A 27,911-nucleotide genomic window follows, 5' to 3' on the forward strand; every position below is an offset into this window, starting at 1 on the left:
ATCCGCCCTTCCACTCGATCCAAAGTCCGTTTCATGTGAGACATACAGTTGTTATTCCACCAGGCGGCGCTCGAAGGCTCAGAGAGACTGTTCTCTATTGAGATGCATTCAAAAAATCAGGACGGTTTGGTCTTTATTGCAGATGTTTGTATGAGAATGAGTATAATCTTTCTATACCTACTCATTTTACAGATCTATTTATGTCACAAATATGAAAATTCGCTAAGGATTGCAATGTGTAGTGCTTATTTAAAAGTGCTTCTTATAGTAATCATAAACAACAGTGATTCGTTCATACGGATTATTGCGGAGAAAAGTAACAGACATCACGTGAGCAAAGTCCTCGCTTTATTGTTCAGGCAGCGTTCTTTACATTTATTTTATATCTGAGTATTGAAATGTAGGAAATTTTAATCGACGTTTAATTAATAAAATACTTTAAGTAAAATATTTTTTATCTAGATCAATCATACTTGATTAAAAAAAGGCGGGATCTTCGTGCGGTCTGCTAATGCTATTTTAATATCGCGTTTAACAGCGAAACACTGAACAAAATTAAGCTATTAAAGTTATAGCCAAAACTTTTATACATTATTAATGATGTTAACAGTACAAACATACAAATTAAAAATGCATATACACACACACACATATATTCAAGGGTAGTATGTACAAAAGTTTGTGTGAATTTTATGTAACCTGCATAAAGCATACTGGTCACACTTAGCCTAATATCATTTTAGTAGACAGGCTACCTTTATCCAAAGTAATAAATGAGGTGCTTCACACCTCAACTCTACCCTGCAAATCTCAGAGTGTCAAAGTTCACACCCTACAAACTCTCATGAAAGTATCATCATCATACAGCAGCAGCAGCTCTTCTCTGAGATGAGGAGATCCTCACATGATCAACCAGAAAGAAAACAGTGGCGATTCCCACCAGACCAGACAAAACCAGTCGAATCAGAGCTTCAGTGACACCACAATGATCCAGACAATCTGAAACAAAAGAGACTTATTTATAAACATCTGTGTTATTCAATGTCTGTCTGTGGAAAAAACAGAAGCCGCACAGCGGTCACTGTGGCAGGAAGAGTGTTTTGTGGTAAACGTTGTTTTCGTACCCTCAGATCGTTGGCAGATCTCGTTCATGTGAAGACTGACGCTCTTGTTGCTCACTGGATTTGCAGCCGTGCAGCTGTAGATCTCTGAATCATTATAATGAAGCTCTAATGGTAAACTGAGTTTGATGCTGAGATCAGGATTGCTGGTCTGATTCACCATTTCACCCCCTTTATACCACGAGATGAATACATCTCGATCATTTCTCACAGAGCAGAACACAGAGCAGAAATCTTCTACTGCTTGCGAGTTCTTCTCAATAGCAGGTACAGAGACAGGTGCTTTAGGACAAGAGGAAACATCAATCTTTTAATAAGCTCATTTTGTAGAAATCATATGAGATTTATTAATTAAAGGGATAGTTTACACAAAAATGAAAATTCTTTCATTAATTACTTAATAGGTAACCAGTGTATAGAGATGATAAAAATGGTGTTATATGATCATATATTCTTGACTTGGTAGGAACTCTAGCAGCTGCATTTTGGACTAATTGAAGCTCAAACGTGCTACCTAACACGAGAATGAACCTCATTGGTTCTTGCTGAAGCTCAAGCGTGCTGCGTAACATGAGAATGAACCTCATTGGTTCTTGCTGAAGCTCAAACGTGCTGCGTAACATGAGAATGAACCTCATTGGTTCTTGCTGAAGCTCAAGCGTGCTGCGTAACACGAGAATGAACCTCATTGGTTCTTTCAGAAGCTCAAACGTGCTGCGTAACACGAGAATGAACCTCATTGGTTCTTGCTGAAGCTCAAACGTGCTGCGTAACATGAGAATGAACCTCATTGGTTCTTGCTGAAGCTCAAGCGTGCTGCGTAACATGAGAAGAATGAACCTCATTTGTTCTTACGGAAGCTCAAACGTGCTGCGTAACACGAAAATGAACCTCATTGGTTCTTGCTGAAGCTCAAACGTGCTGCGTAACATGAGAATGAACCTCATTGGTTCTTGCTGAAGCTCAAGCGTGCTGCGTAACATGAGAAGAATGAACCTCATTGGTTCTTACGGAAGCTCAAATGTGCTGCGTAACACGAGAATGAACCTCATTGGTTCTTGAGGAAGCTCAAACGTGCTGCATAACATCAGAATGAACCTCACTGGTTCTTACGGAAGCTCAAATGTGCTGCGTAACACGAGAATGAACCTCATTGGTTCTTGAGGAAGCTCAAATGTGCTGCATAACATCAGAATGAACCTCACTGGTTCTTACGGAAGCTCAAACGTGCTGCGTAACACGAAAATGAACCTCATTGGTTCTTGCTGAAGCTCAAACGTGCTGCGTAACATGAGAATGAACCTCATTGGTTCTTGCTGAAGCTCAAGCGTGCTGCGTAACATGAGAAGAATGAACCTCATTGGTTCTTACGGAAGCTCAAATGTGCTGCGTAACACGAGAATGAACCTCATTGGTTCTTGAGGAAGCTCAAACGTGCTGCATAACATCAGAATGAACCTCACTGGTTCTTACGGAAGCTCAAATGTGCTGCGTAACACGAGAATGAACCTCATTGGTTCTTGAGGAAGCTCAAATGTGCTGCATAACATCAGAATGAACCTCACTGGTTCTTACGGAAGCTCAAACGTGCTGCGTAACACGAGAATGAACCTCACTGGTTCTTACGGAAGCTCAAATGTGCTGTGTAACACGAGAATGAACCCCATTGGTTCTTGAGGAAGCTCAAATGTGCTGCGTAACACGAGAATGAACCTCATTGGTTCTTTCAGAAGCTCAACCGTGCTGCGTAACACGAGAATGAACCTCATTGGTTCTTTCAGAAGCTCAAACGTGCTGCGTAACACGAGAATGAACCTCACTGGTTCTTGCTGAAGCTCAAACGTGCTGCGAAACACGAGAATGAACCTCATTGGTTCTTGCTGAAGCTCAAACGTGCTGCGTAACACGAGAATGAACCTCACTGGTTCTTGCTGAAGCTCAAACGTGCTGCGAAACACGAGAATGAACCTCATTGGTTCTTGCTGAAGCTCAAACGTGCTGCGTAACACGAGAATGAACCTCACTGGTTCTTGCTGAAGCTCAAACGTGCTGCGTAACACGAGAATGAACCTCATTGGTTCTTTCAGAAGCTCAAACGTGCTGCGTAACACGAGAATGAACCTCACTGGTTCTTGCTGAAGCTCAAACGTGCTGCGAAACACGAGAATGAACCTCACTGGTTCTTGCTGAAGCTCAAACGTGCTGCGTAACACGAGAATGAACCTCACTGGTTCTTGCTGAAGCTCAAACGTGCTGCGTAACACGAGAATGAACCCCATTGGTTCTTACGGAAGCTCAAACGTGCTGCGTAACACGAGAATGAACCCCATTGGTTCTTGAGGAAGCTCAAGCGTGCTGCGTAACACGAGAATGAACCTCATTGGTTCTTGAGGAAGCTCAAATGTGCTGCGTAACACGAGAATGAACCTCATTGGTTCTTTCAGAAGCTCAAACGTGCTGCGTAACACGAGAATGAACCTCATTGGTTCTTTCAGAAGCTCAAATGTGCTGCGTAACACGAGAATGAACCTCACTGGTTCTTGCTGAAGCTCAAACGTGCTGCGAAACACGAGAATGAACCTCATTGGTTCTTGCTGAAGCTCAAACGTGCTGCGTAACACGAGAATGAACCTCACTGGTTCTTGCTGAAGCTCAAACGTGCTGTGTAACACGAGAATGAACCCCATTGGTTCTCGCTGAAGCTCAAACGTGCTGCGTAACACGAGAATGAACCTCATTGGTTCTTACGGAAGCTCAAACGTGCTGTGTAACACGAGAATGAACCCCATTGGTTCTCGCATGTCTAGAGAATCATGTCTCTTCAAAAAATCTTGGACTAAACTTTTTGAAGCGTCAAAATGGTAGTTGCGTAGCTGTCTATGGAGGAACAGAAAGCTCTCATATTTCACAAATCTTCATTTGTGTTATTAAGATGAACAAAAGTCTTACAGGTGTGGAACGACAGAAGGGTGAGAAATTAATGAAAGAACTTTCATTTTGGGGTGAACTAACCCTTTAAGTGACTTCCTTTATCTTCAACTAATGATAATAATGTAATGTTTAATACTGTGCAGCAGCTGTAACTTACCATATACATTAACTTTGAACTTCTTCTCAGAGATGTGTAACCTGATGATGAATGATACTTTATAAAGTCCAGAATCACTGGTACTGATATTCCGAATGGTCAATGATCCACTCTCTTGATCAAGATGCAATCTGCCAGCAAATCTCTCTTCAAAACTGGTAAAAATATTCCCATTATTCATCTGTGCTATACGAGTGGTAAGATTTTCACTTTTAAAAAGCCAGATTGTTGCAGTGTTTGTCTTCAGTTGAGCTTCTGTATGTAGAGTCAGAACGTCTCCCTCCATCACTGTCTTTACCTCATCCTGATTACCATTCACAAGATCTGAAACAATGTGAATATTCATTAAATATAGGTTATATGTTGTTGGACATGACAGATACATTTACAATTGTTAAATAAAGCACTTCTGACAATGCTCTGCTGCAGAAATGCAGATATTCCCAGTTGAAATAAGCAAGTAATTTGATATGTATTTGAAACAGTATTTGTATGGAGGATACATCTGTTTATTTGTACTTAAATGCTTCCATTGTATTTGTATCAGTGTGCAGAAAAGCAATTGCACCTTTATCCAAAGTGACTTACAAAATAGGAATTTCACTAGCTATTTGTCATAAACTAGAATGTCTTTTGACTGGTATTCCTTACTACCAGAAACTTCTAAGACAGTATCTGCCAAGAACAACTACATAACCACCTCATGATTTAGTTAATAATTTGGTCTATATTTCTCTCTTGAAGATAATTTCACTTCCTTTATTGTTTTCACTGTAGGCAAGATCTCTGAACCACAAAAGGAAATCCTCATTACTTGTTTAGCTTGTGCATCAAAATTACTGAACATAACATACTGTGAACAGCTTTATTAAACACATTTACTGTGAAAATTGTTTAAGGATATTTCACATGGCCAAAAGCCAAAGAAAAAACATAAAGGTGCCAGAAATATTAGCAGCGCTGCAATGCCACATTTCCAGAATAGTAGACTACAAAAAGGTGCAAAATTAGTGCAGACTACCGACTACTAAATGTATTTGAGCAACTAGAGAGAACAATGGAAAAAAAATCTAATGAAAGAAAAGAAAGAAAAAAAAAAAAACAATATGAGGTTTTAGATATCTTACCTTTAACACTGATGAAAAACACAATGAAAACCCACATCCTGATAAATATTCATCAGTTTGTGTCTTCTGTTGATGTCTCATCTGGAGCTCACTCAAGCAGTGTGAACATGTGACAACATCTCACTGAAGATCAGGAAGTGACCATGAAATCAGTTACACCAACTTGCTGTAAAATAATATTAAACTCTTTAAACCGTGTTTGAAGTCATATCTGCTATTCATTTAACAAAATCGCACTGCTTTCTGTCCCTCTGTTGACAGGTACACATCTACCACTTTCAAGCCTCAGAAGAGATCATTAACCCTTTAAGGGTAGCATATCCCCTGAGATACAATTTACAGACAGATTATGGAAAATGTAAAAATTAAATTAATAAAATTTCAACATAAAATTAATAAGCTAACGCTTAACAACAACTTTTTTTACTTTTTCTAAGTCCCCTCCAAATATGCGAAATATATCAGCTTTTATCCCCCTACATGTTCATGTTGCTGTCCGTGAGCTGAACAAAGAGTGTATGAACAAAGTCACCAGATCTAAATATCCACTACAAACACACTTTCAACTTGAAAACCAGAAATGAAACCAACTCTTTCTCTGCTTCCTCTACCTTGGTCTCATGGGACAGTAAATTGTCCACTGTATGTGCACTTCAGATTCTCGGCAGAAGTAATAGGTCAACCGGGGTCTTTTTGCAGACTCTTTTATGATTACTGCAAATTTTTTTGTCACATACTGTATTTCGCCTACTATATAGGCCTTGTAGGGAAGTATGCGATTTCGGATGCTCTTACAAATTATTTTGTGTATTTTTGCACAAGATTAATATAGGGATATATATGTTTGTGTTTACTCTTCTGTTGGGTTATGATTTATAGAGGTTTCTGTTATGTTGCAGTTTTGCAGGTTACCATTGTGGTTAAGAGCCTGTGGTTAGGTCGAGGATGGACTGCAAAGTTTCAAGATTATGTGACATATTGTGTGCATGTGTAACCCCAGCATTTCGCAAGAGATGAGGAGAACTTTCTTGCAAATAACAATGTTTATTTAACAATAACCAGAGAATCCCCAAGGATAAGTGGAATTGGCAAATAAACCAAATAGACAAAAAAGAAAAAAAAACCCACAACAATAAACCTACAGACCAGGAGTTCCCAATTATATCATAAGCCTGGGCACATACTCTGCCAATAAGTGCACACTTTCACTCGATCACAAATAAAACAAACCAAATTAATTTCATACTCAAAAGCAACAATCCCCAAATCAAACCAGTACAACTTGTTCCCCCCACCTGAACAGAGTAAACCATACAATATATAAAAAGAGACCCCCCTGTAGTTCGTCAGTCCACAACTGACAAAAAACAAACACACAAACAAACAAAGCGAAGCACAATTTCACAATAACTTCAATCACTTTGCCATACAAGACCCAGTTCAACATTCAACACAAATACATTGTTTTCAATAAAAGTTAACGTCAATCATGCATTATCTGTTAAAAAAAAAGGAAAAATGAATACAATTTATGATGTAAAATATTTAGTGTATAATTATGGTGGATAGGCATGTGTGTTTGGCGCTAAGGACTGCGTATGCGCAGACGCGTAGTCTTTCTTTACAAAGTGACATCACCAACTTGTCTGGCATGCATAATACAGCATTTTTAAACCTTATTTTTCTGTTAGCCAAATATCACATTCATAAATGAAAATTTACTAAATACAAACCTCTTTTTTAAGATTTAAACATGAGATGAAAATGTTTTTTGAATCTGAGTTTTTTCTAAAAACTTGAAAGCTTAGTGGCTGTAATCTGGACTGAAAAACTGTTGGATCTTTGTTTTATTGTTATGATATGACAATAATGACAATTGTCACTTATTGCTTTAAAACGCCACACACTGGTGACCCCTGCTGGTCAGAACAGTGTAAACATTCATAAAGGCAAACATTCAGGCCAAACATTCATAAAAACACCTTTTACAAACCCATTGCAAATGGTTTATTGAAAATATAATTTATAATCAAATGCAATTAACTAATAAAATTAAAATATGAAGTGTCTGTATGATGTGTGTTGTTTCATAAATTTTCAGTGCGTGTTTGGTTTGTTCTATGGATAGCTAGCTAAACAGGACAATAAGAGACTTAACTACTATTATTCCTTTTAATTATACTAAACGTCTCATTAAAAAGTCTACAAATGTATAAAACTGATCAGAGTTAAGGTAAAAACCATAGACGCGTGTTCAATTATTCGCCGCTGGGGGACGATCGTGAATCATGGGTTCACAACCACAGAGACCATCGCCACTGTTTGCCTACAAAATAAGTATTAAATTCTACTTAGCCTAATCTTGGAGTTTGGTAACTTTAAAACTAAGGTAAAACACAGGGTATACAGGGTTCCTTCACATTTGAAAAATTAATTTTCACTTTTGGTTGTTGTTTAGAAACTAATATAATATTTTGGAGATAATATTTTAGAACTAGAAAATTGCATTTTCTCTAAAAAAATTATGACGTTTTAAGTTTTTATTCTTTCCATGAGTTTCCCAGGCCTTGCTATCATCTGCCAAGGAGGTAACATCAAAATGCAATAAACTGATAGTTCTAATCGCTAATAATATCGCTAATATTCAAATCTCAATAATCGCTAATATACAAATCTCATCTGACACTTCTTCCCATAAATTATAAATTGTAGACACTTACATTTTCTTATTTTCTCACACCCACTGACTATCCTATGTTATCTGTAAAAGCACAACACCAGAGGAAGACACTGTAGGGACATTGATTATCCCAGTTAATCAAATATGTTGAATCCACACTCACTAAAAAGATGAATTCAGTGACTCTTTCTGTGGGTTACAGCATTACACCACAAGGTGGCGATCAGTGAGTGTGTTTTTGTGTGTGTGAAGCGAGACCTAGGCCCTTCCCTGCCAGTAAACCTCATAAAACCAGAGCCTCACACATCCTAAAAAATGAAACCAATACATTTCAATATAGTATTACTGAAGAAATGTACTAGCAAATTAGTTCTTCAGTTTGTATTATGTTAAATTTAACTTAAGTTTACATTTAAGTAAACATGCAAACTGAAAAGTCTATTCAGTATAATAAATCAGTATATTCAGTTGGCAATAATATTATTTAAAGAGGTTGCATACAGGCTTCGCCCAAATAGTGACAGTGACAAAATGTGTGTTTTACTGTAGCGCCAACACAAGGGATGTTGAATATGCTGGAATATATTAACTCACTCTGTGTTGTGGTGCTTTTTCAGTGAATAAATTGAAGAGAGATTTCTTGAAGCATGAGCTTTATTGACAAAACACAAAGCAAAGAGGATAAGAGACCAGTTACATTGGTGCCGTGACCCGGATGGGAGTGAGGTTTAGGGGGGGAGTGTAAAGGAGGCCAGTTAGTAAAGAGCTCACTCCCCTGGTCTCAAGAGGCACATTAGTGACTGACGCTAAAGGCTAGGGTCTTTAGCGTCCACATTAGCTTGCCCACCTCCCATGCTGGAAACGGCGGTTTGAATCCCGCTCAGAGCGGTGCAAGTAGAACCAGAGGGGTTACACTAACTTCAACTCAGAGAGCCTCATCTCTGATTGATTCTGTTCACTAGCTGGGATGGGACTTTACAGCTCTCTGTCTCTCCCACTCCGAGTTGAAGTTAGCACAGGTATAAAGTTACAGTGAAGCATGATTCTGGATAAACTGAGAATCATTATTTTAATGGCGATCGATGGTGATTATCCCACGATTCCGAAGAGAAAAAAAACATTACAAACTAATTATTAACATGTAAAATGAATAGTTTTATAATATAAACACTCAAAATTAAGCACAAGAAATATTTAATTTAGTGATATTTTAAACATATTTGTGACCCTGGAGTACAAAACCAGTCATAAGTGACACAGGTGTATTTGTAGCAATAGCCAACAATACATTGTATGGGTCAAAATTATAGATTTTTCTTTTATGCCAAAAATCATTAGGATATTAAGTAAAGATCATGTTCCATGAAGATATTTTAATATCAAACATTTTCTCAATGTTTTTATTTTTTTGCACCCTCAGATTTCCGAATATTGTCCTATCCTAACAACCCGTACATCAATGGAAAGCTTATTTATTAAACTTTCAGATGATGCATAAATCTCAATTTCCATGGATAACGCGATGTATTGTGTGTGTTTAAATATTTTTGTTTAGCTGACCATTGATAGCTTGCAGCCGATCTACACAAAAGCTGCACGTGCTTGTGACAGCTCGTCTCCGCTCACAACGACACGCCTCCAGGAGCTCGCCCTGACTGTCTTTTTTCTAATCTGATGCACCCTGATGTGCTTGTGTTGATACTAGATGTTATCTCTGAATGGGTTTGTCTCAAAATGTGAGTATTGAAACACGTGATTAATGAAAAACAAAGCCTCCCTTTCTTTCCAGTCACTTGAATGCTTCACTTTGGTGGAATGTTTGAAGCCAGAACACTACTATACAGGTATATGGAGGTTCAGTTCAGGTCCATTTACTAACATTTTAAATATATAAGCCTGTAGCATATATTACATTATCATATGTTCTGTCATATAACTAGTATAAAAACAATAAAATAACAGCACAATTTACTTGCCTCAAACAACTCAGTAGGTAGGCTATTATTAGTATTATTATTTATATATATCCTAACAATATATATTTATTATATATCCTAACAAACCATACATCAATGGAAAGCTCATTTATTCAGCTTTCAGATGATGTATAAATCTCAATTTCAAAAAATGGACCCTTATGACTGGTTTTGTGCTCCAGGGTCACATTTTTATTTTTTTACCTGAATGTCAGGTGACCATTAAAGGCACAAGGTGTGTTCGACATCGGCTGCGGCTGGATGTAACCGATCGGTGAGAGTAGCTGCGTGCAGGCGGGGAGGAGCTGAAAACGGAGACGTGAAGTCGGACACTTTCTGCTTCCCGTAGTGACGCTCGTGCAGCGTTTGCATACTTTTTATCACAGTTAAATAAATATTTGAGTAATACACCAATGTTTCAGAGACATTTTCATTCAATACTTTATGTACTGCTTACAGCATCTGTTTGTACAAGAATAAAGTTCAATATAAGCATATACTATATAAAAACTAATGTAGTGGGGTCTTTTATCAGTTTTATTTTGATAAACATGACACAATATAACATTGCAACTACATGAAAAGAGCTTTAACTCTTATAAAAATACAGATTTGTGAGCATTAGTGAAACTAAAGGCGTGACAATAAACACGAAACACACGTGAATGTTGTCATGTGGTGAATCCGGCCAATCATGAAACAGCTGTGTCGTCATCAGCGCTCATGCAGCTCCTCTTGAGAAGGACTTCTCGAATCGCTCTCGTGGTACTTTGAAGCCATACGTCACAGTCACATGGCGTCTGCGCTGTCTCAAGTCGGACAACATTTCTTACCGGCATGCACTGCTTCAAGTCAGCTGCTGATCGGTCTGTACAGCGCTGCATCGAAGTCGAACAAGCCTACAAGCTGCATATAGAAGAGAAGCATGTGATTAACAGAGAAGCATGTGATTAACGAAAAACGTCTCAGGTTACTAGCATAACCTATGTTCTCTGAATAGGGAACGAGATGCTGCGTAGCTATGGTGCAATGAGAACACCCTCTGGGTGTGCTGATTGTCTGAAGCCTGTATAAAATCATGCCAGTTCATTGGCTGATGGTGCAGGCGCTGCCCCAATGCTCTTACATCGCTATTCTATACTGACAAGTCCGCGGTGGCCAACACCAAAACATACCAAAAGCTGATTCGTTCTTCTCCAACCGCTAGAGAGATCTGTAAGACTTCAGAGCTCGGACAGGGCAGAGCAAGTGACATTTTTCATCCTCATCAGAGGTGAAAGGAGGAGGATGGAATAAGTGAAGGGTGATAACTTGAGAGCGAAATGGTGTAGACAAGACCTTGGGCACAGATCCTGGCCTGGGTCTTAAGGTTACCTTAACTATACCAGGGGCAAAGTCCATACACGCCTCACTAACAGAGAGAGCTTGCAAATCCCAAACTCGCTTTAAAGAAGTTAGAGCCAACAAAAGAGCAACCTCAAGAGTTAGAATCCACTCTGGAGCTGACTCCAAGGGCTCAAAATGAGCCTCCATTAAGCCCTCCAGGACGACTTACAGATCCCAAGAAGGAATTCCAGGGGGCGTGCTGACTTCAGGCACACATAAACACCTAGACCAACCTATGTTTGCCCAGGGGAATTTCATCGGACTCCCTTTCAGCAGCAACGGCTGCGACATAAACTCTCAGAGTAGTAGCAGCTGCCCCTGCAACAAATTTCTCTTGCAGGAACTCCAGCACTAAACCCACAGGGCAGTTGACCACCAAATGTGATAGAGGAAGCAGTGTGTCGCAATGAAGAGGACATACCTGTATTAGAGTGTCCGTAGTCATGGGGGATGAACCGGGTCACTTCTCCTATTGGCGGACTCCTTCCTAAGCGAGGAGCACTCTCTGGGTAGAGAAGAGGAGGGAGTGGAAGAGTCCCTAACTTTCCTGGGCATGAACTGCCTGAGAGCAGCCGACTGGGACTTGGCAGCCCAAAATCTGTCAACCACCATGTTGACTGCCTCCCAGAACAAACCAGACTGAGAGATAGGGGCATCCATGAGGAACACGTTCTTCTTATCATGGATTTCCATAAGCCCACCATGGAGCGTCCTATAGCACGCATGGTATGTTTAGTGGCTTTTAGGCCCAAATCTGCAGAGCTTTGCAGAGCTCCTTGACCGCTTCCAGCACCAGACCATCGTCCTTGTCCATTTCTTTCAAAACATCTGCCTGGTAGGTTTGGAGAATGGCCATTGTATGAAGGGCCTTGCCAGCCTCTTCAGCTGCTATGTAGGACTTTCCGATAAGGGGGGAAGTAGTCCTGCACAGTTTAGATCAGTGTTTCCCAACCGGGGGTATGTGTACCCCTAGGGGTACGTGAGCAGTCCCCACGGGGTATGTGGGATGATTCTCAAAACATTATAATAATCATGTTATAATATGGAAACCATTCAGTTAAGTCACCCTGTCCTTCCCCCCAACTGATTCTCAGCTCGCTTGTCCGTGGCCGCGCGCACGCTGCCAGGCGGTAGTGTAACCATAGCAACAGGCAGAGAGTCTAGCTTTGAGTAAAACAGAAACACTAGCTAGCTATGGATCAATGGCTAAAAAAACGTGCCGCTCCAAACAGCAGCAGTGCTAGCGGCAGCTCAAGTGAACCAATGGAAAAAAGAAAGAAAGCTGATAAGTCAAAGTACCGTCAATTTCATGAACAGTATGTCGTTTTCGGTTTTACGTCCACATCTACTGAACCGCCTCAGCCGCTGTGTTTCCTCTGTGGGGATGTGCTCTCTAATAATAGCATGAAACCAGCCCATTTACAACGACACCTAAATACCAAGCATCTTTCCTGTGTCGGTAAGACAGCAGAGTTTTTTCAAAGAAAACTATCGGAATTTAAGGGAAGTCAAGAAAAATTAAAAAAAGCGACTGCAGTGTCAACCAAAGCATTGGAGGCTTCATATGCTGTGTCGCTACTTGTGGCTAAATCCAAAAAGCCATTTACTGTTGCTGAGGAGCTAATTTTGCCTGCTGCTGTAATTCTTGCAGAAACAATGATTGATAAGAAAGCAGCTGATGCACTGAAAACGGTACCATTGTCCAATAACACAGTGTGCCGGAGGATTGATGACATGGCCGTTGATATTGTCGATCAAGTAGTGGAAAAGTTAAAACTGTCTGGTTCATTCGCGCTGCAGTTGGACGAATCAACAGATGTTAGCGGGGAAGCCCAGCTTATTGCGTTTGTGCGATACAGAGACATTTCTGAAATTAACGAGCACATTCTATTCTGCAAGAAGCTAACGGGGAGCACTACCGGTAAAGATGTCTTTTTCTCAGAGCACAATCTGGATTGGAAGTCCTGTATTCATGTGTGCACGGATGGTGCTGCATCAATGACTGGGAGGGTGAAAGGATTAATAGCGCAGATTAAGAAAGTAAACCCAGACGTTCAGTGGAATCACTGCATCATCCACAGAGAGGCACTGGCCAGTAAGAGAATGAGTCCCGAGTCACATGAAGTTTTGAATGACGCAGTGAAAGTGATAAACTTTGTCGAATCGCAGCCTCTGAATCACAGACTGTTTGAAAGGCTCTGTCATGACAGTGGCGCTGAGCACCAACAGCTACTTCTTCACACCGACGTACATTGGTTATCGAAAGGGAAAGCACTACAGAGGCTTTTGGAGCTGCGCAATGAAGTAAGCGCTTTTCTGGCAGAACACTCACATCCCCTTGTTGTTATGCTGGAGAACACAGACTGGGTAGCCCGCCTTGCATATCTCGCTGATTTTTTTAGCAAACTGAACAACCTGAATTTAACTTTGCAGGGTAAAGACACACACATCCTAAACATGTATGATAAAGTGTGTGGATTCATGAAGAAGATCAAAGTGTGGGAGAGTAAATGTGAAGATGGGGACACAAGTTGTTTCCAGCAGCTCAACAGCTACCTTTCTGCAGGTGATGTTGACAGAGCTCCTATAGTGCAACTAGTAAGCACACATTTATCCAGACTCAACAGTGAGTTCAACCACTACTTCCCTGATATTGAAAGCAAGTCTGCCAAACTTGACTGGGTCCGTAATCCTTTCATGACTGAAAGTACGGATAACAACATTCCAACCAGACTACAGGAAAATCTGCTGGATGTGTCCTCAGACCGTGGACTGAAGATGAGGTACTCAGAAACAAACCTGTCACAGTTCTGGTGTGATGTGGAGAAGGAATATCCTGATTTGGGGAAACATGCACTGAATAAACTCCTGCCATTTGGATCTACATATTTATGTGAAGTGACATTTTCATCCATGGCCGTAATCAAGTCCAAGCACAGGAACAGACTCAACTTGGAGAAAAGCCTGATAGCTGCTGTTGCCACACTGCCCCAAGACTGACCAAGCTTATGAGTGAGAGACAGGGTCAAGTTTCTTATTAATTGGTGAGTCCTTTTGTGTCATACACAGGTCTAAACATATTTAGAGTAGGCTGCTACTATGTATATAAAATGTGATCTTTGTTTTTGTATAATTGGTCTGGACATGTGAAGATGTGAAAATAAAAGTAATACAAATATTGAACGAAGACAAGTATGAGTTATTATAGGAAGTAAAAATATTATTATTTACAGGTAAATTAGATGTTACACTGTGCAAACCTAAAATTTACACCAAATCTAAAAATCACACCGATCACATGCGCTTGTGGGGGTACTTCAGGAAGGATAAAGTGTTTTGGGGGTACAGTCCCCTAAAAAGGTTGGGAACCACTGGTTTAGATGGAAGGAGGGGGCTTCCAAGAAGGAGCCGAAGATGGAGAGAGGTGTGTAGCCAGTGTGTTTTCAATTGATATAACCCTGCTCCACAGAACCAACGAGGTTGGTGAAGTCAGCGGCTGCAGCATTAATCAAGCGGGCGGAAAACGGCTGCTTCCAGGAACTGGAAATCTCACTATGCAGATAACTGAAAAAGGGCAGCTTTGTCCGTACTGGCCTAGAATTGGGGCCGCTCAAAAACCTCTCATCCAGTTTAGACGATTGAGATTTGCGGGGATCATTGGGCCAATCAATAACGAGCTTCTCTGTAGCGCGCGAAAGCATGTCGATAAGCTCTGAGTAGGCCGCAGAAGTCCACGCTTCCTGGCCGCCGGGCGGGAGAGCATCAGCTGAAGCAGGCCCGAAATCCTCAGAGTCGGACGCTGCGGTGTAAATAACATTGTCTAGCATGAAGGAAACTGTCTCGCATGCCTCTGGGCTAGGGCACAGATAATCATGCGAGAATTCGACTGGCAAAACCCTGTGCATGTGCTCAGGAGAGGGAGGGAGAGAAAGGGTGAGGCCCGTCTGCTCATTCTCCATGTCCTCGAGCTCTACATCCGAACCCCAGGTCGCGGATTCACGTGAGGCCTCGGCAGCTTTGTGAGCACGACGAGGAAAAACAGATGACTCTTTCTCAAAAACTGCAAGTCTAGAATGGAGAGTTTTGAGAAGGAGATTTTCCACAGAATTTACAATCAGAAGCGCCATGAACAGCCTCGCGTGCATTCGAAAAACCCAAACATTTAACACACTTACTGTGTGGGTTGTTGCTCCCAATGAAGCAAGAACATGGCGAAATACAACAAAGAAACTCCATGGCACTTCACCACAAGGAGAACGGAGTTCCACTATCGCAGTCGCTGAAGTGCAGATGAAGAAACACTTGAATAACAATTCGAAATTCAGGCCAGATAAACCGCAGCAGAAGGGCTAAAATGGCCGCTTTGTGAAGGCAGAAAATCTGAGGAGCAGATGGCGCGTTCTTCAGTATAGGATGGCGATGTGAGAGCGTCGGGGTGGCACCCGAGCCATCAGCCAATGAATTGGCATGATTCTATACGATTCTATTTTACCCACTGTTTTCGACACTCTTGATGCTTTGAAACTTTTTTTGAAACATTTAGAGAAAAGCTTCAAAGATTTAATAGGCTTCATTTTCTTCATCCCTACTCAATAGTTTTAGGCCTTTTTGCAAAATGTTTCAATCGAATTTAGCTGTTTTAAAGAGCGTTTACTCATTTTGAGCCTGTTTCTAAACATTAACTATCTGTAATGTCATTGTTCATGTGTGGGAAAAAGTGTCAAAACTAAATTAGTCAATCAGATTTCTTTTAACCCAAGTCCCCCATGCCCACCCATGCATGCACATACACACATTTGTCTTTACAACACAAAAACCCACACCTTTATTTATTCTCATTCTCTTTTGCTTTCTTAATATGTTATGAGTGTATGCAGATAGATTTTAATAATGAATTTATAAATTATGTAAAAAAATAAAAACGGCATTAGCGCCCTCTCATGGTACGCATAGTGTGTACAGCTGTACGGCTGCAGGCGCCACTGATACGTCATGCGTTATTATAGATACACAACCCTAACAGTATCCCTGCAATAAAATAAAATAAAAACTCTTGAGATTCATCATTGAAATACTTTAAAATGAGGGAAAACAAACAGGAAGAGTTATGCAATCTGTGATCAGCAGGATCATTATAGTGACTAGTGGAAAGTAGAGGGACAGGGCAGTAAGTCTTTTTTTTAACTAATTGCCCAATCTTGTAAAAACATGGTGACAACAAAACATTACATAATAACAGCTGGATCAGGTGCAAGAGTAAATAGACCAATAATAAGAATAAAAAATAAAGATAAATAAGCTAAGGTTTATTTTTTTTTTAAATCATATCCTTAAAATCTCATCTTAAGAGATTTTGTATACAAAAGAAACCCAAATAATGAAATAATGAAATACCCAAACTCTAGGTTTCACTTCGAAGTATTTAAGAGCCAAATGGGTGGAGCTCGACCCAGACTCCACCCCAGAGAACTGGTTAAGACCTAGCGATTGACTGCAATGATTTTGACATCATCAGTGAGCCAAACCAATATGGTTGTGGGAAGCATGTAGGCAGAAAGTGCAGTTCAGTCTGTCACAGCTTGCAGAGCTTTGAGCAAGCCACTATTTCGTTGAACTGGACTTTACATAGATTTAACTCAATTAATTAATGAAGGAATGTGGTCTGCAGAGCTAGCAAAGACGGTCACGGAGCTCCTCAGCCTAATGCTTTAAAACAAACTTAATTCTTCTGCGGAAGAATTTTTCAGAGCTAATTTTGGTCATTTTCCGGATTTATCTTCATCTTAAAGATGAAAACCATTGTCACTATCAGTTTGGCACTTCTTTCAGGTAGGTAGATTGATTTAATGGCCGGATACTCGTATAAACAAAAGATACAGTACTGTCATTTTCTGATATTCTAACGCAGTGGTTCTTTTTTCTAGCTATTATCATTGCTGGGTCAACGTTCGAGGCAACCGTTGGACAGAATATTATGCTACCCTTCGATATAGATGAAGTGGAGAAAGCCGATCAAGTGATAATCACTTTTAAACAAGACAACAAGGAAAAGCCCAGTGTTATTGCACAGCGCCCTTGGACCTACGATGAAACCCCTCCACCTGAAGTCAAACTGCTGGTTGAGGAAGGACGTGTGTCTGTAACCATTCAGAATGTCAACATCTCCAGCTCAGGACTCTATACAGCACAAGCCTTCTTTGGAAAGAAGGTGTCTGAGGTGAATGCTATGCTTGTTGTCATCGGTGAGTGAGTATGTTACTATAATTTGTCTGTTACGTCTGTTTGCCTGTAATGTACAAGAATCAGGTTTATGTGATGCTCAGAGTCATTTGATTTGCAGTGTATAACCCTTTATCATTTTCTGTTCTTGTTGTGTCCAACAGAAGCAGCATTTTCCTCCACTATAATGCCACCACACTCCTCCACCCCAAAACCTCTCAACAACTTGTCTCAACTCGTCTGGCTTTGTGTTTTAATTCCTCTCGTCATCTCAGGAGGTTGTTTACTTCTGTAAATGCTGGAGGGCAAGTACTGCTTACGTTTATTCTTGTATCGATAAATATATCATCATTTCTGCGATTCTGAGTCCATATTCACCAAACAGCAACAGGAACTTTTTTATTTGTGTTTTTGACTTTCAGAAACATGAGTCAGCAGCGGATGTTGAAGCCACAGGAACCTCTGCTGTCTCCAAGTATGAAGCCTTTCACTTGTTTGTGAATGTTTCAGGTTTTTGATGTATCGAATGACATTTTCCATAAAGGATGTTTCACTTTGCCATGTTGTGCCTCACTAAGGAGTTTTCTGTTTTCTTTACAGATCCAGTGTGTGCAAAAGAAAGAATTGGGAAAGCAATAGCAATCTCCATGAATAGTTGTGGAGAAAACATCTGAAGATCTGCTCACAGTGTCTTAAAACACGCAGGTTTTAAGACTGGTTTCACAGACAGGGTTTAGATTAAGCCTTCATTTAGTTAGGACATTTAAATAGGTTTTACAAATGTGCCTTAGACAAAAACAACACTGTGTGCATCTTGAGGTGAAACAATGGCAGTGACATAATTTAAAGGTGCCATCGAATGTGTTTTCACAAGATGTAATATAAGTCTAAGGTGTCCCCTGAATGTGTCTGTGAAGTTTCAGCTCAAAATACCCCATAGATTTTTTTATCTGCCTTTTTTGGGGCATAATTAGAAATGCACCGATTCAGGCTGCGGCCCATTTAATTGCTCGTGCTCCCCGCCCCGAGCTTGCGACTCTATAATACATTGCATAAACAAAGTTCACACAGCTAGTATAACCCTCAAAATGGATCTTTACAAAGTGTTCGTCATGCATGCTGCATGCATACATCAGATCATGTGAGTATAGTATTTATTTGGATGTTTACATTTGATTCTGAATGAGTTTGATGGTGCTCCATGGCTAAAGCTAACATTACACACTGTTGGAGAGATTTATAAAGAATGATGTTGTGTTTATGAATTATACAGACTGCAAGTGTTTAAAAATGAAAATAACGACAGTCTTGTCTCCGTGAATACAGTAAGAAACGATGGTAACTTTAACCACATTTAACAGTACATTAGCAACATGCTAACGAAACATTTAGAAAGACAATTCACAAATATCACTAAAAATATCATGTAATCATGGATCATGTCAGTTATTATTGCTCCATCTGCCATTTTTCGCTATTGTTCTTGCTTGCTTACCTAGTCTGATGATTCAGCTGTGCACAGATCCAGACGTTAATACTGGCTTGTCTAATGCCTTGAACATGAGCTGGTATATGCAAATATTGGGGTCGTGCATATTAATGATCCCGACTGTTGCGTAACAGTCGGTGTTATGTTGAGATTCGCCTGTTCTTCGGAGGTCTTTTAAACAAATAAGATTTACATAAGAAGGAGGAAACAATGGAGTTTGAGACTCACTGTATGTCATTTCCATGTACTGAACTCTTGATATTCAACTATGCTGAGGTAAATTCAATTTTCCATTCGATGGCACCCTAGAATCAAAAATTGAATCCGAGAGCAGCGCTGGCAGTGTGCCGTTTTTTGTTTGTTTATCCAAGGGGATATTATTTCAAACATTTGAAGCCGTGTTCAAACTGTCAGTCCAAAGAGCACAGCCTTTATAATCAATAAAGATGATATTACTTCAGTTCGGCTCAAGTGATATCAGCTTTGATTATAAAAGCTGCGCTCTTTGCTTGCTTTCCATATATAACCCATTCATAATGTAAGTATAATTAAATTAAATTTATTTTTCATGTCACTAAGTACACACTGCAAAATTTCAGGCATGACAACTGTATTAAATTGTGGGATTGGATCTGTTTGACAGTGAAAACCACAGCAATGATGGTCAGATGTGTCAAAATAGATCTGTGCATTAAGTCTTGCAATAGAGCTTCTGTTTGTCCTGTTACCTGTAATGTGTTTCTTTGATTTTCATTTTATTATTAACTTTTATTCTTACAGCATTAAAATTAAAAGCTAATTTAAATTTTTTTTATACATATATATATTTTATTTTTATTTTCAAAGGGTTAAATTGTTTTTTTTGTGCATGTGGCAAAGTTGGTCCCGAGAACTGTGAAATTTGACTGTTATTGGTACCGACTGATGAAATTTTGGTACAGTAATAACCCTAATTTAGATCATATTCCAATCGGATACAGAAATAATCAGATTTGACTGACAGTGTGAAGCACATGTACAATTCATAATATGGACAAAAAACACAAGTGCCACATTGTAGAGTCAGGCTATGATTAGTGTTTCCAGTTATGTGTGCAATATTAATAAATCAATCAATGAACAGTGTTCATGTGAAATATTTGCATACATTTGTATCCTAATTCATTTCTTGTCCATGTCTATCTCTATATTTCAAAAATAAATGTTTTTCCCCACTTGTATATTTTCTCACAGCTTTGACTGGTGTTTTCTCCCCTGACTGGTTAAATTCACTGGTTAAATTCAGCTTCACTTCACTGCCAGAGTAATATATCATAAATGTTAAATAATACACATTAATTTATAGTGTGTACAGTTTAAGATGACATATATTCATATAATACAAATGTATTTAAATTTAATTTAGTGTACATGCACAAAAATCAGACTTGAGTAATACAGATTAAATTTATTTAATGAAAATGTATATTTACACATTCACAATAAGAATTTGAATTTGGTTATTTGGCAAAAACAGATCTACCTGTGTAGTTGACATCAAGAGAGATCACAGTTAAAGCACGTCTTTTCACTTAAACACGCGGCACCACTCTTTGTTGCATGCGAGCAAAACCACTTCCTCATGATAACTGGTCTACAAAAACTGGCACAAGAACGTCAATGCATAGATGCATCAGTACAACAACAAACCACAGAACAAATGAGCAGCTTCACAAGACAAGCTTGGTGACAGACAAGAAATTACATGGACTTGATAAACATGCACACTTCATTACTTGATTATTCTAGCATTTACTATCTTTTAAATCACCATGGTATTGTGTAATTGTTTTGCCTGTTTCAAATGAGTATGATACTATTTTGTTTATTTCTTCAAAAAGGGAATAATACAAGAGGAAAGGCTTCCACACAGTCCACTGTCTGTCTCTGCCTAACCCCACTTAAAGGTGCTCTAAGTGATCCTGGGTGGAGTAACTTCCTGTTGACGTTCGAAGTGTTGTCAAACAAAATAGAGGCTAGCTAGACCCTCCCTCCTCCTCCTCCCCCTCTCCTCCGTGCTTCCTGAAACAGTTATGAATGCACATTTAAAGGTGCCGTAGAACGTCTTTTTAAAAGATGTAATATAAGTCTAAGGTGTCCCCTGTATGTGTCTGTGAAGTTTCAGCTCAAAATACCACATAGATTTTTTTTTATTAATTTTTTGAACTGCCTATTTTGGGGCATCATTAACTATGCACCGATATATAGGTTGCGGCCCCTTTAAATTCTCGTGCTCTCCGCCCACGGAGCTCACGCTTGCCTTCAACAGCATAAACAAAGCTCACACAGCTAATATAACCCTCAAAATGGATCTTTACAAAGTGTTCATCATGCAGCATGTCTAATCGCGTAAGTATGGTATTTATTTGGATGTTTACATTTGATTCTGAATGAGTTTGATGGTGCTCCGTGGCTAAAGCTAACATTACACACTGTTGGAGAGATTTATAAAGAATGAAGTTGTGTTTATGAATTATACAGACTGCAAGTGTTTAAAAAATGAAAATAACGACAGTCTTGTCTCCATGAATACAGTAAGAAACGATGGTAACTTTAACCACATTTAACAGTACATTAGCAACATGCTAATGAAACATTTAGAAAGACAGTTTACAAATATCACTAAAAATATCATGATATCTTGGATCATGTCAGTTATTATTGCTCCATCTGCCATTTTTCGCTGTTGTTCTTGCTTGCTTACCTAGTCTGATGATTCAGCTGTGCACAGATCCAGACGTTAATACTGGCTGCCCTTCTTCTTCTTCTTCTTCTTCTTCTTCTTCTTGTGAAATTTGCGGCAGCTTAGACGCTTCAATACTGGCTGCCCTTGTGTAATGCCTTGAACATGGGCTGGCATATGCAAATATTGGGGGCGTACATATTAATGATCCCGACTGTTACGTAACAGTCGGTGTTATGTTGAGATTCGCCTGTTTTTCGGAGGTCTTTTAAACAAATGAGATTTATATAAGAAGGAGGAAACAATGGAGTTTGAGACTCACTGTATGTCATTTCCATGTACTGAACTCTTGTTATTCAACTATGCCAAGGTAAATTCAATTTTTAATTCTAGGGCACCTTTAAAATCATTCTTGTCGGTTATTGGCTGGAGCATGTTTATTATGATTCGTGGTCCAGGCTGCACCAGGTAGTTTTTGTTGCCGTTTTCGGAGCTTGTGGCGACTACAGAGACCGCGTTTTTTTACAGTGTGTTCAGGGGACAGGAAGCTAGCGGATAGTGAGGAGATGTTTGCTGTATGTGACAAAAAATGTTTTGGCCTAAAAACACGTGACATCGCTTAGAGCACCTTTAAGATGATGATACATGGGGCAACTTTTTGAGCAATGTTGCCATCTATGGGGAACCTGTTGAGACACAGGGCAACTAATTAGGGCAACAGACAGCAAACAATTGAAGCAGTGAGGAGCAAATCTATTGCCAACCCGCTGAATATATCATTATTAAACAGTTAATCTTTGAGCATGTCATGTATTTATGATTTCTGAATTTGCTTCTAATTGGTTATTTGTGTAATTGGCATGATACCCTTTTACCTGACAAATAAAATGTTATATTTGATTTACTCTGGATTCTTCTGAAATCATTATGACCAGTAGATTATTGGAGTCCATATTTCCGCAAATCTGCATCAGGATAGATTCAAACTAAAGGCTCAATGAAAGGAGCATGCTGCACATCATGCGAGACCTTCAGATTTCTGTCTATCGCTGACTTAGCAAGTTGCAGTATCGTGACTAAGAGAACTGTGTTTTTGTATGAACAAGCATGTGGCACTGGTAAACTCTTCACACTCTGATTAAGATCAGAAACTGGTGAATGTGTCATGAGATCCACGCAAACCTGGGCGATATGGGTCCGTAATGAACAAATAATTGAAAGTATGGGATACCCAGAATAATATTGAAATTAATACATCACCAATGGTTAATTTCTAATTAGGAACACAATATAAGAGTAATAATCATTTGAAATTGGAGTCAGATTAAACGAGCAGCTAAAGTAAAATTGAAACTAAGTTCTAAAAAATTAAGTGAACTTCTCAGGGGCGCTAAAAAGACATACACGTGTTAAATCTTGCCCAGGCCATCGGATTCGATTCATTGGGCTGATGGGGGGTTCCTTACACATACATTTGCCAAATGTGGTTAAAAGTTAGAGTAATGTATTCAGGCCATATTTGCTATGCCATGTGTGGGCCACTTTAGGTTCACCATTGATTACTGTCCCACATCTTTGCCAAAACTGGCCCAGTTTTAAGATAACGGACACATTTGCTGCAACATATTCTGATATAAAAAACATCTTTGGTATATGTACTATGTTACAGCACTTGTATACTGTTGCCTTCTTGTTGGTCTGATTGCTTCTATTGTTCTTCTCATTTCTAAATGACTAAATGTAAAAGTAAAATGTAAACATATGTGGGCCATATTTGGTTTACACCCAGATTAGCCATTGTCGATTGTGCCACATTTTTGCCAAAGATGGCCCACATTTGGTTTGTGAAATTTGGGCCATATTCATAAGAATGTGTGATTTAAAACATTTGGGCCATGTTAGATGTGGGCCACTTAAGGCTCACATACATTTTGTCCGGGCCATGCGCTGCATCATTGCCTGAAGTGGCCCACATCCGTTTGATATCTGGGCCAATAGCTACCGCACTAACAACAGGGAAAAGGATGTCTGGGGTATGAGACGGAGGGCAGAATGGCAGCGACCGCCACAGCAGAGCTCTACAACGCTTACACGAGGAGGTCTGCACCACTGCTGTCTCTCTCAGCATTTAAGAGTTCCCGCTCCTCAACGTAATCTGCCACAGCTGAGCTCATTTAACACTGCACAAAGGGAGAGGGAGAGATAACTGCACACAATACACAGAACACATCACAACAGCAAGAAATCAAATAAATAACAAACTTTTACGTCCAGAGACGAAACATCATAATATGAACCTAAGTGCCAGATTTTAGAGTCAGGCAGGTTGTAGCTAGAGATTTTCACAAGTGCTTTCCAGTTGTGTGCAATACCATAAATCAGTCAGACTGTTCATGCTGTCGGTGAATGAGATGAGATACTGTATGAAGGGAGATTCCCTCTGAAGATTCGCAGCTGCCATAAGATTCATCTGTATTTCTGTACATGTGCACACATTTGTAAGTGTAAAAATATTTGCATAAACTTGTATCGTAATTCATTTCTCACATCTCTATATTAAAAAAATTAATGTATATTTTGCCCCACTATATTATCCCACATCTTTGACTGGTGTTTTCTCATCTGATTGGTTAAATGCACTCATCAGCTTTATTTCACTGCCAGACTAATATAGCATAAATGTTAAATAATATACATTAATTTATAGTGTGTACAGTTTAAGATGACATATCTTACATGACAGATCACATATTCATACAATACAAATTTGTTTAAATTTAAAAGTGTACATGCACAAAAATTCAGACTTTTTTTTTAATGAAAATGTGTATTTACACATTCACAACAAGAATTATGTTGTTAATATACTTGTATGCTGGTATGGATGCTAAGAATTTGTATTTTTAATCATTTCAAGAAGCACAGTTATACAACTTACTGTATTGTTGAGATTGCAGGTTTGATGTAACAGAGATGAACAAATGCTAACTTCAACACATCATGGTTTATGTTAGGATATGCATACTACCAGTATTTATAAAATAATTGATCTGAATTTGGTTATTTGGCAAAAATCAAGAGAGATCACTCAGCTAGACATGTCTTCGCATAAGCTGCGTTTATGTCTCGGGAAAAACTGTGGTTATCATGTGGTTATCAGGCTTGTTTCACATCTCTGTGTTTGCCATAGTGAAGGAATGCTTAAGAACAGCTGTTGTGTGTGTGCAAAACCACATTCTCAAGTCAAACACTTGTAGGCCTAATGCAGTAGTACATAGCCTACAACAAATGCTTACCACATATTAAATGAGCAAAGCTAATTATAACAGGATTATCACATGTGCAGTGTCACAAGAATTTACCATTAGATACCATATATGTTTTTTTTTTAATGTTTTGGTGTGTGAGTGTGTGGTAACCTACTAATTAAGAAATTAACAATTGTATTTTATTAAATAACATTAACAAAGATTAATAAATGCAGTCAAAGGGGTCATATAATGCCACTTTTACCAGATTTATACCAGATATATATATCTCTGATGTCCCCAGAGTGTGTATGTGACGTTTTAGCTCAAAATACCCCACAGATAATTTTTTATAGCATGTTAAATTTGTCACTTTTTGAGGGTGAGCAAAAACACTCCATTTTTGGGTGTCCCTTTAAATGCAAATGAGCTGCTGATCTCAAGAAGAGGGCGGAGTTCCAAGAGCTCGAGTTAGCACATATTGGCTGTGTCCGAAAACCTAGATAGCTGACTTGACTTATCAGGCAATGACTTGTAAGGCAGCATTTGTGCATGAAGGCACCTCATGAAACTGATTTCAGACAGACTTCTGAGGCATCGTAACAGTTTAATGATCTACAGCAATACAGCACGAGCTTTGAGCTTTGGTAAGAACTAAACAAATAATTAATTACTACAGTAGTAATTTCTCACTAGAAATTACATCAAAAGTGGAGAATGTTGGTCAAATATGTATTTACTCACAAACTGGCCAGCAAACTCAACTTTTGGACGCCATCTTTATTTTTCTAGCTCAGCTGTCACAGAATGGATGCACAGGATTGTGGGATATCAAAGGATACATCTATATGAGATGAAGATGTATACGTAGATCTATACGAGATGAGATGAAGATATCTCAAGAGACAGGAAGTGAAGCTAACATTGGATTCAGACGTGCCTTGATGCCTTCCTACATTGAAATGTGTCTTCCGAAGGCAGCATTTTCCAGTTTTTGGACGCAGCCATTGTTAGCACCGATTAACTCATGAAGACTCACTGAAAATGTCAGACAAACCGGAGTCAGACAATTGTGGAGAGACTCAGGAAGAAGTGACATGCAGAATGTACAAATAATCAGATAGTTATAGCATGCGCACCAGATAGTAATAGTATTTTGCGTGCTGTTCGAGGAGAGGGCTCAGAGCTCGGTATTTGGACCGAACCCAGAGAACTCCCCCCGTATTTCTGGTTTAGGAAAGAAACGAGAGGAGACGGGGTGATGGAGGGATGCTGAAAACTGTTGAGAAACATAGGTTGACTGCGTATATGTATAGGTCTCCACTCATGCTGATTGGGTAGACATGTTGATTGCTGACTGCTGGTTGGAGTCATGTGATGATTAGTTCAATCAAATGATCATTTGATCATTTGTTCCTCCCAAACTTTGTTAATAAAACATAATTTCACAATGTCACACTTACAAATAATCAGATAGTAATAGTATGCATATTTGGCGTGCTGTTCGAGGCTGTTCAAAAAGTTAACTAACAAAGGACCGCAGCTGGAAATAACATTGATAACCCCCAAAAACTTGCAGAGTGCAAAGCTGAAAGTGTGCTTGTTTGATCATGTCATCAGTAAGGTGAGCCTTGCTGGTAGTCGGCTATGGAGGGTTGCACATGAATGAGGCGTGAAGGAGCACCACAGCTGCAACAGTGGAGAATTTCTTTTTTTTTAATTTCCAAGAGAAACATTGGTGCAGGGTGTAGAATTTGCCAGAGAAAACAGAGCTCCTGCAGGAGCGTGTAGGAACATCACTGCTGCCGTAGTGGAAAAATTTCTAAAGAAACTGAGCAGAGGGAACATCACTGTTGACGACGTTGAGAGACGATCATGATGATCGTCATAATTACATTGTTGACTGACGGTAATGATGGTCATAAAGCTAGTGATGATGTTCGCTGTTGAAGATGAAGATGATAATAATAATGAGCGATGATGATGATGATGGTCATGATAATCAAGGTTATCATTTGAATTTTAGTGATTCCAATTCTGCTTCTTGATTCCGATTCTTGTGCTCCTGCGGGAGCGTGAAGGAACATCACTGCTGTGGCAGTGGAGAAAGTTTTGAAATATTCTTCACCGGATGGGAAGAGCTCTGTTTCTGATATTTTGGGAACTTAGGGCTGGGCCAAATGCTGAAAACTGTTGAGAAACATAGGTTGACTGCGTATATGTATAGGTTTCCACTCATGCTGATTGGGTAGACATGCTGATTGCTGATTGCTGACTGCTGGTTGGAGTGATGTGATGATTAGTTCGATCATTTGAATGTTCCTCCCGAACTTTGTTAATAAAACATCATTTATAACTTATGTTGTCATCTTGCTTTTATGACATGCTTGTTGTAGTCCCTACCAGCTGTCTGTTGTAGTCCTTAAAAGATAAGTTCACTTTCAAATAAAATTTTCCTGATAATTCATGTCATCCAAGATGTTCATGTTGTTCTTTCTTCAGTTAAAAAATTAAAAAGGTTAAGGTTTTTGATGAAAACATTCCAGGATTTTTCTCCTTATAGTGGACTTCAATGGCCTCCAGATGGCTGAAGGTCAAAATTACAGTTTCAGTGCAGCTTCAAAGAGCTTTAAACGATACCAGACGAGGAATAAGAATCTTATCTAGAGAAACGATCGGTCATTTTCACAAAAATACAAATGTATATGCTTATTCCCGTCCACATGGAGACAAGTTTAGCTGTATACGGAAGAATTTTGTATCGTATAGGCGTTTTGTCCACACGGATCCGGTGTTTTCAGAAGGTGAAACTGCTATTTTTTGAAACCGGGTGTGGATAAATCTGAAAACGACGG

General features: G+C 39.3%; 1 protein-coding gene across 4 annotated transcripts; it reads right to left on the bottom strand.

Moving 5' to 3' along the window:
- Positions 1-33: 33 nt before the first annotated feature.
- LOC125259524 (CD48 antigen-like) lies at positions 34-5,855 on the bottom strand. Of its 4 annotated transcripts, none has more exons than XM_048177176.1 (5): positions 5,817-5,855; positions 5,337-5,502; positions 4,210-4,533; positions 1,125-1,403; positions 34-999 (listed from the first exon to the last, which is right to left on the bottom strand). In XM_048177176.1, the coding sequence occupies exons 2-5, from the start codon at positions 5,371-5,373 to the stop codon at positions 860-862; spliced, it is 780 nt and encodes a 259-aa protein (XP_048033133.1). In that variant the 5' UTR covers positions 5,374-5,502; positions 5,817-5,855; the 3' UTR covers positions 34-859. The 4 variants fall into 4 exon arrangements, with proteins under 4 accessions (XP_048033133.1, XP_048033131.1, XP_048033130.1 ...); XM_048177174.1 differs by having other exon boundaries at positions 5,764-5,840; XM_048177173.1 differs by having other exon boundaries at positions 5,337-5,842.
- Between the last annotated feature and the right edge of the window lie 22,056 nt (positions 5,856-27,911).

This window comes from Megalobrama amblycephala, linkage group LG24 (assembly GCF_018812025.1).
Source record: "Megalobrama amblycephala isolate DHTTF-2021 linkage group LG24, ASM1881202v1, whole genome shotgun sequence".
Classification (NCBI taxonomy): Eukaryota; Metazoa; Chordata; class Actinopteri; order Cypriniformes; family Xenocyprididae; genus Megalobrama; species Megalobrama amblycephala.

What these genes read in the sequence shown, in the direction of transcription:
- LOC125259524 (XM_048177172.1), bottom strand. Translation starts at nt 4,594, where the DNA reads ATGTATCTGTCATGTCCAACAACATATAACCTATATTTAATGAATATT. An exon ending in GTTCAAAGTTAATGTATATG is followed by an intron (nt 1,404 to 4,209) that starts GTAAGTTACAGC and finishes CTTGTCCTAAAG; the next exon opens with CACCTGTCTCTGTACCTGCT. An exon ending in GATCTGCCAACGATCTGAGG is followed by an intron (nt 1,000 to 1,124) that starts GTACGAAAACAA and finishes CTTTTGTTTCAG; the next exon opens with ATTGTCTGGATCATTGTGGT.